The sequence below is a fragment of the Lycorma delicatula genome, chromosome 2 (genome assembly GCF_047948215.1).
Source record: "Lycorma delicatula isolate Av1 chromosome 2, ASM4794821v1, whole genome shotgun sequence".
Lineage (NCBI taxonomy): Eukaryota > Metazoa > Arthropoda > Insecta > Hemiptera > Fulgoridae > Lycorma > Lycorma delicatula.
In genome coordinates this window covers 185,647,814-185,666,869 of record NC_134456.1, presented here as the reverse complement: position 1 = coordinate 185,666,869, position 19,056 = coordinate 185,647,814, and the positions used below count along the sequence as shown (strand labels likewise).

The 19,056-nt window shown below is 32.3% G+C and overlaps 1 protein-coding gene across 1 annotated transcript in view; it reads right to left on the bottom strand.

The window, feature by feature from the left end:
* Positions 1-297: 297 nt before the first annotated feature.
* Positions 298-19,056, bottom strand: part of LOC142320335 (inactive tyrosine-protein kinase 7-like) — a 217,938-nt gene continuing 199,179 nt past the window's right edge. The window contains exons 13-18 of the mRNA XM_075358041.1: positions 17,993-18,214; positions 11,111-11,335; positions 3,815-3,894; positions 1,949-2,101; positions 1,481-1,744; positions 298-743 (exon numbers count right to left, since the gene is read on the bottom strand). Of these exons, the coding sequence (XP_075214156.1) occupies positions 399-743; positions 1,481-1,744; positions 1,949-2,101; positions 3,815-3,894; positions 11,111-11,335; positions 17,993-18,214 (1,289 nt within the window). The 3' untranslated portion in view covers positions 298-398. The remainder of the gene's footprint in view (positions 744-1,480; positions 1,745-1,948; positions 2,102-3,814; positions 3,895-11,110; positions 11,336-17,992; positions 18,215-19,056) is intronic.

Here is a 19,056-nt window from a genome sequence, read left to right as displayed (position 1 = left end):
ATGAAGACCTAATAACTTTTTAAGTGAGGTTACCATAAGCAAATAAATTTCCAATGAATTGGTTTGTAATAAATGTAAAATAATAAAAACTTATTTAAAATGCTTGAATTCAAAAAATAAGGTAGCTATACACCTAAAAACAGCTGCTGCTTCCAATGTTTATATTATCTGCTAAAAATTTATTACTTTCAGTATAAAAAGATTATTTATTTACAATAAATATATATTATGCACCTTACTTTGGTACAAAAAATAAAATTATTCATTTAAATTAGTTCTAAGAACTTCCCAGTTTACAAAAATATTTACAATTAATAATACAGATATACAAATTACTCAAGAACCATAAATATCAACAATGTTGTTTTTTAATACCAGAAAAGTAAATAAAATAAGTATTAATGCTGATCAGCATTAACAGCAGCTGCAGAATTATTTAAACACATGCCAATATCACCTATTTCAACAGCTACTTGTGAGAATGTAGGTCTTTCTCTAGGATTGGCATCCCAGCAACGATTCAATAACATTCTCAATCGATCAGACATATTTTTATGATGTTTCCAACGCAGTTCTCCTTGTTCTAAAAATTCAAGTACCTCACTATCAGAGAACTTAGCAAATGGCAATTCACCTCTGGTGTATATTTCCCACACAGTTGCAGCAAATGAATACACATCAGACTTACAAGAGTAATCATCCTCTGCCACTGCTTCTAAAGGAAGCCATCGTAATGGAATAAACTAACAAAAAGAAAAACAAAAAAAATATTAATTTAAAAGAAATAAAAATTTATTTCAGAATGAAGCAAATGATCACTTTAATAATTGTAACTTTATAAATAAAATAGCATAGTTAAAAAATTTATAGTAATATGTTTATAACCATTCTTTAGTTACATTTTATTGTTTATACAGTTTGCACAATCTTTCTTAAATATTAAAATGTAAAATAAAAATTAAAAAAATAACACTAAGTGAAAAAAACAAATGCTATATTAATTAAATATTTTAGTATTTGTTATGAGTATTTTCAAGGCAAAACTACAGTTCATCAAGAATAATTCTTTGAAAAAGTAAGGATTAGTCTTTCTATGATTGGCAGCTGTTCTGCCAATTTAAATGCGATAAATGTATTCTAGTAACTCCCAAAATCATAATATCGCAAAGTGGCCAAAGGTGTAACAAACTGTGTTTACAATACTGGCCATATATAACTGAAGTACAATAACAAGAACATGAGATAAGTACAGAAGATAGTTCCTTTACAGATATACGTATTTCAGTAAGATGATGCATGCTGTTTTTGTGTAAAATAAGGTTATATTTCCTTTAAAAACTATTTTTATAAATATTAATTGGATAAATAAGTCCATTATTAATTATTAAAAATTTTATTTAATTATCAATTTATGAAGCCATTAAATGCATATAATTAATGGTTAATGAATTATAAGGACCAAATGAAACAAAAAAATTACCTGGTTTCTGTGGTTAAAATATTCCTTAGCATAGGTGTCTTTAGACAATGCTGAGAATGATACTTTAATCGTAAGATCTGATGAAATAAGGCAATTTCTAGCACCAAGATCTCTGTGAACTAATCTATGATTTGAAAGATGCTCCATTGCCAAGGATAACTGATGCACTAAAGCCAAACTTTGTTTTGGTGTCAAAGGTGCTGGGCGAGGTTTATTGTTTTTACTTTCTTTTCTGGTTGCCAGAAGAAATTGCTTCAAATCTCCCTAGTTGTAAAACAGAAATACTTAATTAATTATTTAAATAACTGTTATTATAACTTTATAAATATATGTATTCCTATTTTTAGTAGTCATGAAAGAGGCTCTTTTCATACAAAACCCTATTTAAATTACCGATAAAACTTACTTTATCAGTAAAAATAATATTCTGTATTAAATTTAACTATGATTACTTGAAGGATTTTTTACCCAATCAGTGTACTGTAGTATCATGTAGTGAGGCTCTGCATCTCGGCAAATGCCATATAATTTGCTGATGTGGGCATGATCTAGACGACCAAACATATCCAGCTGACGTTTAAATTCCTGTAATGCAGCTTCATCTCTAGTTTGTTGTAGCGCCTAAACAAAAAAAAAAAAAGTTTTATTCATTATATTTACTGGTAACTATCATTAAGATTAAAATTTAAGTGTGCCCACCAGTAAACAGCTTCTTACGGGGGACCCAAAGCATTTATTCTTCAGAATTTTTTTTTTTCACCTTACCCCAAGCCGGATCCACAACAAAGCAAAGCACAGCCCAGGGGACTGTCAACTCAAACAGGCCTCCCCATCTGCCGACCATAAGTCTAGTCCAACAGGTCAGCCCGCTGGTTAGATCTTTTCATTACCTGCATCTAACCCCTAGGGCGGGGTATCCAAGCCCGACTATATCGTTCCTGGACCCCATCCCAGAAGCCGGGATTCAGTCTTAACGCCAATGCCTCTAGTGAGAGCACTCTGTGTAGGACACTCACACCGGGTCTCAGTTTTTTTCATGAAGGGATGAGGGAGTCCCAGTGCCTCATCACTGCCGCCCATCCGTGCAAGCACAGACAAATGGCAGCTCCCTCAACCCCTCACCACCCCATCCTTCCTGGCTTTGTGCTGGAGTATATCCATGTCACAAAGTCAGTTACCGCATGAAACCCCTCTGCCCCTGATAACATACAGTCTATGATTGTGTAAACTGTACAGGGACTCAGTCACTAACTCACAGCAGCGATGTTCAGCAGCCCACGTCCAGCAGTCTTCAGAACAACTTTGTAAATCATTTTAACACTTCATCATATTATACTACATAAAACACATATCTCATTATGATACATTATATTATAGATTTAATACTTTTTTAGTTATTTCATACCTCTAATCCTAAATGGCTAAACAAGTTGCCATACATTTGGTGTTACGGTACTGTATATATAAAAGAAATAAAAGTAAATAGGTTACCATACTGAGGTACAGCAACCCTCTATCAATTTATAATTTACTTTCTGATACCTCATTTATTTTTTTAAATTCCAACTTAATTTGGTACACATCAGCTGCAATGTGTGATTTTTCCTATAGCCTGGCTTTCAGTTCAATAAATAGTCCTCTTAGTGTAGAGTGAAAAATGGAAACAATAAAAACATCATTATGAGGAAAATGAAGGGAAAGCAACAAGCATAAGATTTTGCCGATGATATGATTCAGATGATGCAATACAAAAGGGTTGAAGAAAGTGCCAGATAACTGAAAAAGAAATGGAAATAAGACATTCCAAAGATAAACAAAAATAAAACTTAAGTTATGAGAACTGGTGGAATAAGAACTGCAAAACAAGTGTATTTAGCATGAAAGAAAATACAATCATTGTAATGTGATATTCTTGGTTTGTCAACTTGTATTGTCCTGCTTGACAAATCAGGAACCCACAATGCAAAAGACACATAATGAAAGATGATGCCTTTGAAATATGATTGTAGAAAACAACAAGACAAGATTCAAGATATCTCAAGACAAGATTAGAAGTTATAGTAGCTAAGAAGACTGATGAGTTTAGAAATCATCAGAGTAGTTCAGGCAACAAGAGGAGTGATGCTCAAGAACAGATTTTTGAAGGATGTTCTGAAAGTTAAGAAGAAAATTAAAAGTAACTGATTATGTATAGAACATAATTCAAGACTTAAAAAGAAAGTTAACAGAGGGAAAAGTCTCTATCTTTTTCAAAGGTAAGATAATGATGCTTCTTATATTTCACATATATATTTATTGAAAAACCCTTTTAAAAACTATAAAATAAAAACATACCTTCACCATTACAACAGTGTCAACACCTTCTCTGATGCCTTTAGCTTGAGCTAAATACACTTCTCCAAAATCACCATTCCCTTAAAATTGAAAAAAAAACTAGGAATCATAAAATGAGCTTGTTTAAAAACAAAAATAAATTTAATCATAACCTAACATATTAAAATAGAGCAACACTGCTCTGGAAGGACTTATTATCATGTCTGTAAATTAACAATCATAGGATTAATTACTAATTTAATTTATATTAAAACCATATATATTCTATCAATTTTATTTTATAAATAAGTCTATGATATTTTATAAATATTAATCTTTTATTTTATAAATTTAATCTATGAAGTCTATATATTTTTCCTGATAGCTGCTATGTTTACTGAGCTAAGCCATCTGTAACCAATTTATAATTTAATTTTTATCAGCAGTTAATTACCTTTTATGCATTTCTTTATACTTTTAATATTATGTTAATACACTGAAGAGTTTAAATTCAAGGTAGATATCGTCACCTTCACAACAAACTATAGATGCGACATGTAAAATCTGACCATAACATTTGGTAATGTAGATGGCTGTTAACATCCAGGGATGTGGAGATGATGACCACTATAAGTGTCTATTGAGTTGGCCAATTAAGGTTCGAACTTGTGAGGGTATTGGTAGCCCGTTATTCAAGGCAGATAACAAAGCTGTAACTTTAAATCTGAGACGTGCTTATACTGATGGCAGTTTCATATTTAGACTGACATTTCTACCATATGGCATAACTGCCAAGACCTGGATTTCTGCAGATTAGCCATGATCCCAGGGCTGGCAACAACCCAATTGTTGACTATTCTTGGAGAAACTACTAGATATTCAATAAGTCAAATAGAGCTAGGTGTCTTGAACCTGTTAGGATTGACCATTCCCATTACTCACAAAGGGGCTTTTTTAATTATCTAAACCCTCACATATTGTACTAATAAATGCCAAGAAGATTGAATCATGTGTGTTCCCTGGACTAGTATGCAGCATATGTGCTGGAATCTAAGTTGCAGCTGAAATGCTAAGATGTGATCAACACAATGTTGTTTTGCTTCACATAAGGCTTCTCCAGAATGTTGTTTTGGACAGCAGAAGGATAGCCTGTCATCTACCAGGTTACCACCTGATATTGTATATATGAAGATTTTTTGCACATAACAGCATGCAACTTTGGAATCAGGGGTTAGTGAGCAACACATGACATACAAAGGTCATCAGGGCTAACTGGGGATCACTTGTAAGCCAGGAGAATCTGCAAATGTGCACTCTCCTGCATTCTTTTAATAGTAAAATTTATGTATTTACACATATAAATAACGAATTAATAATAAAATTTATATACGAGGGCGGTCCAGAAAGTAACTTACATTTGTGCCTAGTCTGATGATGGGGGGATAGAGCCACCATCTTGGCATCAAAACGTTTCTACACTCAGTACGCATCAAGCTGTCATAGTGTGTGGATTATGATTTTTCTACTTTGTTTGTTGTGAATTATTGAAATATGTGCTTCAATAGAAAATCCTGCGAGTTTTGAGGTGCGTTCAGTGATTAGGTTTTTACTGTCAAAAAACCTCAAACCAATTGAAATTCATTGGCAACTTTGGATGCATCACTTTAAACTTAATGCACCACACTGAGGCAGTAGTGCATTCAGTTTAAAAATGGCCGCACATGATGAGGACCACAGTGGTTGGCCTAGCCTTGTGACTGATGAACTGACGATGAAAGTCAACGATAAAATTTGTGAAAAATCACTGCTTTACAATCATGGAACTCTCGCTTCATTTCTCCCAAATTTCACAAAGTTTACTGCATGAAATTGTATCAGGGAAGCTTGGTTATCCCAAGTTTTGTGCAAGATGGGTGCCAAAAATTTTGACAGACCATAAAAAACAGCGTCTTGCCACATCACTGAATTTCCTCGAAGCCTGCGACAAGGATGGTAACGCACTACTTGATCGTGCCATAACGGGAGATGAGTCATGGGTAAAGCATGTCAATTGTGAGACAAAATGACAGTCCGCGGAAAATGGGGAACATGAGTTCTCCCAGAAAACCAATAAAATGTTTACAAACATTGTCAGCCAAAAAGATTATGGCAACTGTGTTTTGGGATGCTGAGGAAGTGCTTCTGGTTGACTTTCTTGAATGTGGCAAAACAATAACTCAGAAAGGTATTGTGAAACGTTGACAAAACTAAGGCGTCGATACGAAACAAGCGTCGGAAAAACTGAGCTCAAAAGTGTTGTTTCTTCACAACAATGCACGTCCACACATGGCTAATTGTACCCGAGAGATCTTGGATGGGAAATGTCTGATCACCCACCATACAGTCTGGATCTGGCGCTGAGCAATTAACACCTCTTTCCAGTGACGAAGACCTGGCTTGCAACACAGCGCTTTGACAGTGATGCAGAACTTCATGCTGATGTAAACTAGTGGTTTAAATCTAAAGCGACAGAGTTCTACAGAGAAGGAATTGAAAAGATTGTGTATTGTTATGATAAATGCCTCAGTTTAAATGGCAACTATGTAGAAAAATATTTTAAGATTGTCCCTTTGATATGTATATAATAAATTTTTTTTTTATTTGGTTGGTTTTTTATTTCAAACGTAAGTTACTTTCTGGATAGCCCTCATATATTGCTTTTTGGTCTTTCCACACAAGATCTGCTGGTTTACATTTCATTACAGGTTAAGTACCCCTAAATTAAAAATAACTCATCTTCTAACCAAGTGTACATGTGCTTTTAGATGAGATATTTTTGAAGTTGTCAGGTTCTTCTTCACTGGTTTTCAGGATGGTACAACTCTTTACTTTGCCTTCTTGGAATGGTTAGGAAACTCTTTAAGAATATGGTTGAGCACTACATTTGATTTGTATAACATTTATTCATTTAGTATGATTTTTCTCCCTATTTAAGATATTTGTACATTTCATAATGTTTCTGTACGTTAAGAACATGGCTTTTGTGGACATATTAAATTTGCACACAGTGGTCTTTGTATATGTGATCTACAAAGGGGTTTGCAAATATGCTTCTGTTGTGCGTGAATGTGCTTCACATACAACATATTTGTGGGTGAATGATCTTCTGGTTTTCCCAATGAAGAATTTAATGTAGTCATTGCAGTTTAATTTGAATACTTCACAGTATGTTTACATTAGATATGTTTTAATTAGAGTATGTTTACTTAAATAACATACATTGTAATTTTTATAATTCCTACCTTCAAAACTTGCAAGAATACTACTAAAGAGAACAACATTTAATTCAGTAAAAAAATTAATTTTTTCATTATCTGATTTATGAAATATAATTATTCAATAACAATCTTTTTGCTTTGTGATTCACAAGATCAGTAAACAAACACAACACAGATCAGATGTAGGATTTGACCACTAACTAAAGGGGATTTTTTATCAATTAAAGGTGGGTTAGTAACATGGAACAATGAAAGGAGGAGCCAAATCACAACTTTGAAAAGATATTCTGGAAGGCAATTCTGTACAGTAAGAAAGTAAGGAATTTTTAATTTAGTGATAAAAAACTTTAATTACATTTATCATGCTTATCAACAAAGTGTTCATGTGTTAATGTGTTGACAACTCTAGCAGTCATCAGGGCTGATAGTCTGACTACAAAGATAAAAACTAATCAAATTATTAACCAACATATTTCTTGTTTACTATAACTTTAGAATTAAAAATAAAAATCATTTTGCAACTTTTAATATAATGAAAATTTTAATATGTTACAAAGAAAGCATTAAAAACAATTTTGTCCAGATCTATCATTATTTCAACTAAAATAATAAACAACTCACAGACTTTTCTCATACTTTGTATTATTTTTTTAAAAGTAAAAAATAATTTCTATACTCATTTTATAAATAAAGGAAAAATAACTTTTTGGATAATCCTCTCAAAGTATGAAAATTACCACTTTCTATAAAGTTGGTAAATTAATTTTAAGTATTATTATGTCTGATTTCTATATTAGGCAAATTAAAAGAAAAAAATAAATGTTAATAAATAGGTAAAACACTCACTAATCTGTCTGGAATTTTATAATCTGTTTAACATGTTCAACTATATACAGGAAAACATGTGTATTTGCTAAATCTGGGCCATATGCCCACGTGAACTATGGGCATACAGTTTGTTAGCTGGATGTTCTGTATGACTTGTGTCACGTGTCACCCTATCCTTATAAAGATACATGACTCATTAAGACATTCCCTATCATAGAGAACTACATTTTTCACAGTATAGCTCCATATTGCATCGTAATTAATGTATTATTTTTGTTTAAAATAAAATTTTTATTAAGAGAATAATAAATTAACCAAAATTAAAAAAATTAATTATTAATACTAGGCTTGTTTTCGTTGATTAAGTCTAAAAAATAAGTCTAAAAAATGAAATAGGTAAAAAAACTAAGAATAAAAATAAAATAACTTAAGTCTATAAAAATAAATTTCTTAAGAAACCAAACTCTAAATAATAAATTGCAAAAAATGTATAATTAATAATTTATCATGATGTGAAATATAATTGGTGTATAATTAATATGACACAATTTCTAATAATTAATGTGCTAAATAAACACTGATTATAAATATTACAAAGTTATAAACTAAAAAAAATTAAGAAAGGAAATAAAATTTGAATGTATATTTGATTGTCAAATATAATTTTTTAAATCTATACTGTATTACTCTACATATTATGTATATATATGTACATGCACACCCAATACAAATACTTTATACTGTGTGAACACATTTCATTAAATAATTATTTTTTAGGCATATAAAATAGTATATATATATATATATATATATATATATTTAATATTAGTATGAGGGTGAGCTGAAAAGTTTCTGGCCTGACAAAGAAAACAACAGTTTTTTTGCTTTAATTTTTAACATAATCTTCACAAAGACTAATAAACTTTTCATAATGGTGCTTTAATACAGTTATACCAACTTTTTAATGCGATTCGTTGAGCTCCTCAAAATACCCATTTACAGCATCAATTACTTCCTCGTTGCTCTAAATTGTTGTCCATTTTTTGAGTTTAGGAAGTAGGTGGTAATGACTGAGCTCTAAATCTGGTGAACAAGGCGATTGGGAGAGCAATTGGAAACCCAGTTCATTGATTTTAACCATTGCAATGATTGATGAATATGCTGGTGCATTGTCAGGGTGAAATAAGACTTTCTTTTGCTAGATGTGGTCGTTTTCAAGGTTACATTTTATCCCTTTTAAGGTAATCAATAAAGAGAATTCCTTTTGCATCTCAGAAAACAGTCACCAAAACCTTATTGGCTGACAAAGTTTTTTGCCTTCTTTGGGGTTGGTTCACCTGGTCCTATCCATTATACTGACTGTTGTTTACTTTCAGGAGTGTAATAGTGCAGTTACAAATCAATGAAAAAATTCACTGGGATTCTACTTGTACAGTGCCAAATTCTCAGTTGAAACAGTTTTCCATTTCAACTTTTGTTTGAGTGTTAGCAAATACAGCACCCACCTTGCGTAGAGTTTCTTCATGCTCAAATAATTATGAAAAATATTACCTACACATTTGACATTTTACCAGTTTTAGTTATCTCACTTATTTAATCTGTGATCCCTCAGCACGATTATATAGATTTTCTCTATCATTTCAGGAGGTGTGACCTCCTCAATGGGGCATCTGGAGTGTGGTTCGTCATCAGTGCTTTTGCAACCTTTTTACTTAAGTTGTTTAAAAGCATAGTTTTATTGAAAATAATAATTGAGGTTTCGGTTTTTTAGTGTGCAGTCAAACAGTATAAGTGGTTTTTTTCAATTACATTATTATGCAAAATGGATAAATTTGTGAAAAAACAAAGTTAGCCATCTGCATCCAGTGAATCAAATTAGTAAAAAAGACAAAATTGTACAATGAAAGTTATTTAAATTATGGTTTTACCTCATTGGATGGTAAGCCACAGTGCACGGTTTGCTTTCAAGTCCTCTCTGATGAAAGCACGAAGCCATCAAAATTAATTCGACATTTGGAAACTAAACATTTGGATCATAAAAGCAAACCCTTTGAATTTTTTGAAAGCAAATCACAAACTCTGAGAAATTATCAAGCTTCTATTTATAATCAATATTTATAATCAAGCTATACTGATAAAAGTACACTTGAAGTATCTTATCTCATAGCATTAAGAGAAGATAAGATGTCCAAGCTTAATAAAAAAAATAAAATAAAAATAACAGCTGCAATAACATTAAAAATTTGTAATCTATAAAAAAAGGCAAAAAACTAATGCTTATGAATTCATAATTCTAATTTTGAGTATGGAGTTTACTGTGGTATTCAGAGCAAAGCTCATGACAACACTAAGCGGCGATTTATCTGGACACACTTCACAATAATAATTAGGTCTTTTCTTATTTTATTGTCATAACACACTCAGCAATATTTTCTAATTCCAATTTGTTTTCTGAAATAATGTTATGTAATGTAACGATGTTTTCTGTGTCATGTAATGGATGTAACAAGGTGTATGATGTGGAGTCTGTTACTGAGTCGTAGTCTGTTGTCAGGTAGGTTGTCAAGTAGAGGAAAAGGGACGTCTAGTAAAAGGTTGGTAAGATGGAAGAAGGAGGGGATATTATTACAGGTTCACATAAAGACGTATTGAAGGTGGGAAGTTTTTTTGCATAGGAAGAAGCTGCTGATAAGTATTTAAGTGAAACATGTGGATAGCCAGCTTCTTTTATTATTTAAAGGTTTTTATTTTTATCGGATAGTAAGCCATCATCTTGTCAACATGATCAAAATAATATTTTATATTATATTATTTTAATATTTCTTTATGTAAAAGAAACACAAGAATATATTTGTTTAAATAATCACAAGAAATATGGAAACTGTGAGGACAAAATGAGACCTTTGAAAAATAAAGTTAAAAATTGCCAGGGTGAGATAACCATGGATTACTTTAGCAACAGCATTGATAAAAACCTTTCTGACTGACAGCACAATATAAACTAACCTAAATCAGCTGCCTGAGTTCAAATAACAGTATATAAAACATTATAAACATTTGACATGTCAATGTTTATTAGGTCCTTGGCAGAGTTCTATATGATGCATCAGCGAGTCATTAGCAGATAAACTCTACACACATATTGTTAAATAAGACCTCTAAACTCATATTTACTTAAATAATGTTCACATAATTTTCTAAAACAAAATATCTCAATATTTGAATTAATTACCAAGTAACATAAGGTTTTGAAGATCCTGGCGTGGGAATGTCAGCTTATCATAACTGCCTTTTGAGCGTTTGGACTGATTTGAACCTTGTGAGTGAGCTGTGTTTTCACCATCACTTCTTACTGCATCACCATTTTTTTGTTTCTGTTCTGAATTACCACCAGTTCCTGGACCTCCGCCTCCATTACCACAATTGCCAACTGTTGCAGCATCACCCTTAGCTCCAACTAAGCAGTTAATCAATATCAAGTTAATCAGTTTCTATAATTAATATATTACTAATAAAGAAACGACTAGACTTGGACATACAGTTCCTACATACCTTTGTTCTAATATATAACATTCTCATTGATAAATTGGATTTTGAATTAAAATTTCATATCACATAACAACTTTCAAATTATAAATTGCAGGATTGGCCCATTCTCATAAATATATATTAGAATTCATTTGCATAACAAAAATTCCCAGACCTGTCATATACTATCATAGCAAAAAATGCCAGCATTGAGAGGTAGGGGTAATGGTAAGACTTATCAGTAGTACATGTTGTATGCATTTCTATGATGTTTTATTGGGTCCTGCCATACACAAAAATAAATGAGAATCAATAGCCATCTTCATAAAGAAAAAAATTCATAAAAACATTCATAAAGAACAAAATACAGGAAACATTCTCAAAAGATGGGTGTCTCATCTTGGAACAAACAATTGAAGGACATAAAAAACAGTTGGTAAAACAAAAATACATCTAGAAAACAGGTGGTGGCAAATATTCAGTTTAACACAGAACTTGACCATGCAGTTAAGTGCTACATACCTCTCCTGGATCCAAACCTATAAATCTAACCACTGAATTATTGTAAGTAGCAGAGTACTATAATGGACAAAGATCCTTTTATTGTGTTTCTGCAGTTATAAATAATAATGCCAAAATCTTTTAAAGTATTTATAATTTGAAAAAAAAAACTCTATTGGGATGCCAAAAGGCTAATATAATAAACCAGAGATTTGCCATTAGAAAACCAAATATCAATGAAAATGCCAGAATTTCATAATGAACACATTACATAATATAGCACAATGATTCAAATAAGGATTCTGTATGGCGCAACCACAACAAAAAATTTGCATCATTCAGGAAGTTGAGTATAAAGTCAAAAGCATTTACCTTCCCACTTGAGTTAAGAATGATGATTAAGACATATGTATACATGAAAACTAGTGAGTACTCTTCAGAATAAGATCTTCTCACTAAATCAATGCACAGCAAAAACATTTTTCATACATAGTACATTACCAATAACACTTCTTTTAATTTTGTGATAATGCCTCATAACAGGCTATAAGGCCTGTTACAGTTTGGCAGTTAGTCTTGGCCAGCCTCAAGCAGATCACTTCTGAGACAATCCCCTTCACTGAACCCCAAACAATAACAACGTACTGTAGGGTGGTCCTTATTTTTTGACTTACGATTTTTGTTGGTTGCACCCACGTGCATTATAACATTGTCTGAATAAATAATTTATGCAAAACTTCAGGATGGTTAGACAAAGGGCACCCATGTCAGATTTGGGTTGAAATTTAGAAATTTCAATGATATCATGTTATCTCCTCATTATAAACACATACACTTCCTAAAAAAATATTAGCAAATATTTTATGATGAAATTATAATTTCTTAACTTCTGACGATAATGATGATGTCATTATTGACATCATTCTGAAAAAAGATACACATCACAGTATTTAAAAATAAATGCCATTTTATCAACACTGGTGAATGTTGCAAAAATTTTGATAACGCATAAGTGAACTGCAGAGGCAGGGAGAAAAAGATTTTGTGGAATCGTTAAATGATCTTTACAATATCATTCACAAGGATGCATTAGAGCTTATGAAAATTGAAGAAGATAAAGTTTTTCTACCAAATCAAAAGAAAAAAGGAAGACCAAGAATGATGATCAGTGTGAACAATAGTTTAACAAAGAAAGAAAGATGGTAAATCAATCAACAACAAAAGAAGAACTTTGTATGCAATGATCTCAAGCAACAAATAAAACAGAAGGTACAGTATAGTATAAATATATTTTTTATTAATCCCATTTCCCATTAATTTCTTTCAATTTTGTAGAAATGATATAGCTTTTCTTTCATATTGTAGGTATATGAAAATTAGATATATCATATGGTCTTACAGTTACAGAAAGTATCCACAATCAGATGGAAATGTCTAAATTTGACAACCAGTCCAGAGCATTCGAAGTCACTTTTTGTAGAGTCCCCAGATCACCGTCAAACACTCGAAGTGGGCACTCTGTAACAAAATGTTCTATTGTCTGCTCCTCCACTCTGCAGTCGCAGTCAGCAGATGGGTGGAAATCCCACTTCTTCAAGGTGTAATCACACCTCCCTTGACCCGTCCTAATGCGGTTCAGCCTCGACCAGGTTTGGCGTGATAGCTGGAATCCCACAACCTTCTTTGATGGATCTTGAACCAGGTGAGCATTGTTGGGTGGATGTTCATTCATTCCAGTGTTGTCACCACTTGGAGGCCACATCAACAGAATTAATACTTTCTAAATCAGCCCAGAGCAGTTTGCATGACCTCAGCTGAGTTGTTGGTAGATCTTGTAGGGCATTGTACAAGGGAGAGTTTTTATGAGAAGTGATCCTCTTGAGCAAGTCTATCTTAGTTGCTTTCCTTGTTAGATCTTACGAAGCAATATTAGCCAGGACAGGCAACCACTGAATGGGAGTACCAGTGATCTAACAGTACCAGTGGTAATCCTCATGGTTTCATTGAGCTGCACATCAATCTTTGTTGTATGGATGCTGTTTTCCCACACAGGGGCGCAATATTCACCAGCCGAATACACAAGAGCGAGTGCAGCAGAGTGAAGAGTATTGGCGTCCGCACTCCAACTGCTTCTGGCAATCTTGAGAAATAGATTCACTCTTGATGCACGTTTGTTAGATAACCTGATGCACTGTTGTTTGAATGTCAAGGACCGATCCAGAATGATTCCCAGATATATTGGATTGTAATTGTGGGAAAGTCACATACAGCTTCACTGTAATTTAATTTCACTGAAAGTCACATACAGCTTCCTTAGGGCTTCTTTACTATTTAGATGGAATGCAGTAACCTCAGTCTTATTTGGTTAGGCTGAAGTCTCCATTTATGGAAGTAATCACTCAATTTCATCAGATAATCTGTCAGCACACTCTCACAGTGCATAAGAACCTTACTCTGGAAGACCAGTGCTAGATCGTCCGCATACGACTTTCATGGAGTCCGTGTATGGCATGTCATGGATATACAGGTTAAACAGAATGGGGGTCAGAATTGATTCCTGAGGTACGCCATTATTCAGAGACCTCCATCTACTAGACTAGCCTGCCCATTTAGGGACACCTTAAAGCGTCTGTCAGAGAGCTTGTTGCTCACTAGAAATGTCAGCCTTTGACATGGGATGACCTCAATAAACTTTGACATCAATCCTCCCCTCCAAATAGTGTCATAAGCTGCAATAAGATCTACAAAAGCTGCAGCTGATTGGAGACCCACCATCTAGTTTTAGGTACAATGGCTTTAAGAAATTCTGGATATACGCCATCAAAGCCAACAGCTTTATTTACCTTAAGCATATTCAAGGCTATATCAAGCTCCTTAATGCAGAAGCCATGTGAGTAGTCTGGATGCGATTTCAGATGGAACCTCTTTATGTACAAATCATTTTTCATGGTTCGTGTGTGCACCTTGTCTATTTTAGTTTTCAAAATCTTCATTAGTTTGGATGCAACATCATTGGCATTCACATATGTGACTGTACTTGATAACCTTGTGTCTGCATCAAGCCTCCTTATAAGGTTCCAGGCCTTCTGACTAGAATGCGTAAAGTTGAGTCCTGCCATTGTTTTGTACCATCTTTCTCTCCTGTTCTTATTGAGGGTTCTCAAGAGGTCATCATCTGTTGTGTCATTGTGAGATTCCTGATACTCAGCAAATAACTCTTCGCATTCTTTAGACCATCCGGGGATGTACTCCTTCTGAAACCCAGGTGAAATATTGTAGGTAAAATGCAACTTCCATTAACATCATCAAAAGATGAAAGAGAGTGATGCAGGAAATTTAATCGCATTTGAAGGTTCTATGATGGGTGATTTTGAGGCCCATAATGAAAATCCAGGTCCAAGTAAACCAAAGAATATGAAGGGAACAAAACAGATTATTGAAATGAAACTCATGGCAACTTTGGACATGTATAGTTACTGATCATGATGCAGTACGTATTATTATTGGTGTTGTTGAAACACACATTAGGACATGATATTTGTGATTTAATGATTAATCGTTCTCCAATTAGGTGTAGTTGTTTTAGTTTGTCAGCTGAAAGAGCTATGAATTATAAGAAGGTTTCCAACAGAATCTATTGAAGTTTATAACAGGTTCATTGGGATGGAAAAATGTTGCCAACCTTAATGGGAAAGGACTCATTAGAAAGGCTATCTGTTACAAATGCACATGACCAAAGTGAACAATTTTTAGGAGTTCCTAAAATATCATCAAATAATATACTTGAATTATATTATATAATTAATTAAGTATATTATATCATAATAAAATATACTTGCTGTGATAAAACAGCAAGTAACATGGGACAATTCCAGGGAGCTTGTATCTCAATGGAACAGATGATTGAACAGGATCTACTGTACTTTCCTTGCCATCATCATATATGTAAGATGGTTTTGAAATCTGTTTTGAAGAGAAAGTAGAAAAATCTCTGAGTCCAGAAATGATCAGTTTCAAAGGTTTTCAAATGCTTGGCCTAAAACAGATCAAACAAATTTTCAATCATATATTAACAACTATTACATGAACGAAAAACTGCAGGGTTTTGCATAAACTTCTGCCTGAAAAGACTAGAAGAAAAACACCTAAGAGATAATTTCAAAGAATTGTTTAGAATTTATGATCATCTTTCTAGGAAGAATTCGGCCTGGAGGGAATTCATTCCATATGCCTGGAGTATTACTCCAGGCTAGGAGGATGGCTAAAACCATTTATGTATTAAAAATTATATTTTTTGTGAACAACATATGTTAGGTAGTACCAGATGCTAGGTATCAGATTTATGTACATTCATTGCTAGTGTATGTATTCAACCATGGTGCAATGGACCAATTCCTGAAATAACAACAGGACAAGATTTTGAATCTTTGAAAAATTGTATGAATATAAGAATATCAATAAGAGTATAAGTAGTGTTGGATTATGAAACTTTAGCAGGAATTTTGGTATCTTATAGCAGAATGTGAAGCCTTGTCTTTTTTGATCAAGTGATATGTTTAAAAACAAAAAGAAGTATGGTAGAAAGTTTAGAGAATGCACACTAGAAAGTATGGGGAAAAAAATGTATGATTCCATCACAAAACATTGAAAATTATTTTGAATTGGGGATAGAAACTTTTATTCTAAAAACAAAATAAGAATTTTTATGACAGATTTGAAATCCCAATTGTTTTCCTAAAAAAAATATTCATCAACCTGGGAGAATGAATCACTGTACATAACAGGATTGAAGATGGTAAAAGCTTTAAAATTGTAAATGATGTTGCAGAGTGAGGTGTCAAAGTTATACAATAATTTACACACCGAAGACGAAAATAGTGACCAGTTCATCCTTCAAGTACTGCAGGAGTATCAGAAACGTTAGCCTATTGCAACTAAAGCTGATTTGATAGAAACTAAAACTGTTAATTTGATGTATTCATTGTAATTTTGTAGTATGCATGCATATGTATAGTATTTTAATTTCTTAATAAATAAATGATTTTCTACATACGGAATATAATATTGAAATCCTCACACAAATGTAATCATCATTAATGAGAGAAGTTATAATTTCATCGTAAAATAATTCCCTAATACTATTGCAGGAGGCTTATATATATATATATATATATATATATATATAAAATGAGAAGATATCATGAAATCCTTAAAATTTCTAAATTTCAACTCAAATGTAGCATGGGTTTTTTCTTCCAATTATTCTGAAGTTTTGCACAGGTTATTTTCTCATCCAATGAAATAATTTACAGGGATGCAACCAACAAAAATTAAGGAAAAATTTCCACCCCCAAAGAATAAGGACCACCCAAATGTATTGGTAACATGAGCATCAGTTTCTGTTAAAAGTAACTACATTAAGCTCAGAAATACAAAGAAATACTTTAAAATCTAAATTAAAAAAAAAAAAAAAATTAAGTTGTTAAAAATTAAAGTGCCCTTAATGTAAAAAAAAGGGATATCTATTATCACTATAAATTTATAGTATATTAAAAATGAAAGCATTGTCAGCAAATATAATTATTGTAAACCATTGATTAACAGGTTAACTCTAAAAAGTTTTATTCCATCTGATACAATTATCAAAATTCTTTCTTAATTTTTTATCACAAAGGCTTCAATGGTGCGTTCTAATCTGTATTCAATAAATGCTAAAATGGATGCAGAAATTGTATTTGTTTATAACAATGCCACTTGTACCATAGTAAAGTATGTTTACTTAAAAAGGAAAGAAAATACAAAAATATGCAATAATGAAAAAGTAATCAAAGAAAAAATACAAGGCCATGTTAATTTTGAAGGTTAATTTTTCCTGTACTTAATGGCTGTGTTTGTAATCAAACCACGATTTGCTCCAAGGAAAAGTAACAGACCAATAAAAACAAATTGATAAGAATACTTTTTCATAATATCTCTATTTCTATGAAAATTTCATAGCCATAAATTTTAATGGAACAAGTAAATATTAGTAAGTTATCAGATAGAAAAATTGAAATGGCATTGCAATAAAATACAATTAACTTACGCAAAGATAATCCAGTAGCCTCACCAAGAGGAGAAGTTGGGTTTGCTTCAAGATATGCTTGCTTCCTTCTGTGTCTACGATATCTACACCATGCCATTAATCCAATTACTAGTGTCATATATGCTGCAGCTGCGCTTAATGTTATTGTAATTGTTTTAGTCATCATTGAATCTTCACCTTCTAAACCTTCTATTGATCCATCTGGTCTGTAACCTTCTGAACCTAATAACATGAAATAAAGCATAAGTCTGCTATATCTAATAAAGATATATTAAAACACCAAAGAGTAACAGACTTTAATTAAGAGTTAAGTATCAAGTAAATTTCATTGTTAGTTGGTTACATGACATCATTTTTATGAAAGCAGAAATTATATAATGAAATGGTTAGAAAAGCTTAGTTTTTTTTTTTAATAAGAATGTTTATTTCAACAACAAAGAGATGTAATTTTAACATTTTCACACACGCTACAAGTTATTCATCTCGTCCTCTGAAACAATACCTAATGGTGGTCCCGGAGGTTAAAAAAGGAGCATCTGGATTTCATTTCAGAATTTATCATCACTTTGTTCACTAATAAGCATTATATATGTTTAATGAATACCTGTCTACTGAATTACTCTAGAGAAATAAAAGAAGAGATCTGAGTAGTACCATTTTTATCTCATATGGCTTACATATGTTTAATTATATAAATGACTTGGGTGGTCAGTGTAAAAGAACAAATTAATAAACTCCTTTCTGTGGGAAACAATTAGTTACATACACTGCCTTCATTCAGTAAGGGAAGTATATAAAACAGTTGCGCAGTTTTAACATGTGATTGCACATACATTCTGTTATATGATAAACATATTATTCAAGTAACAGTTTCTTACGTTGTACTGCACAGAGAATACGTAAATTTTTTTGTAATCATATTACACTGCTGAAAAAAATATTAAAACAAATGTAACTTGTTTTTAATGAAAGCTTATAACCCTATATCAAGTTCAAAACAGGATTAATGAAAAGGTATTAAGTGATCAAGAGTCATGCATATGTCTCATATAATTAAAATGTAA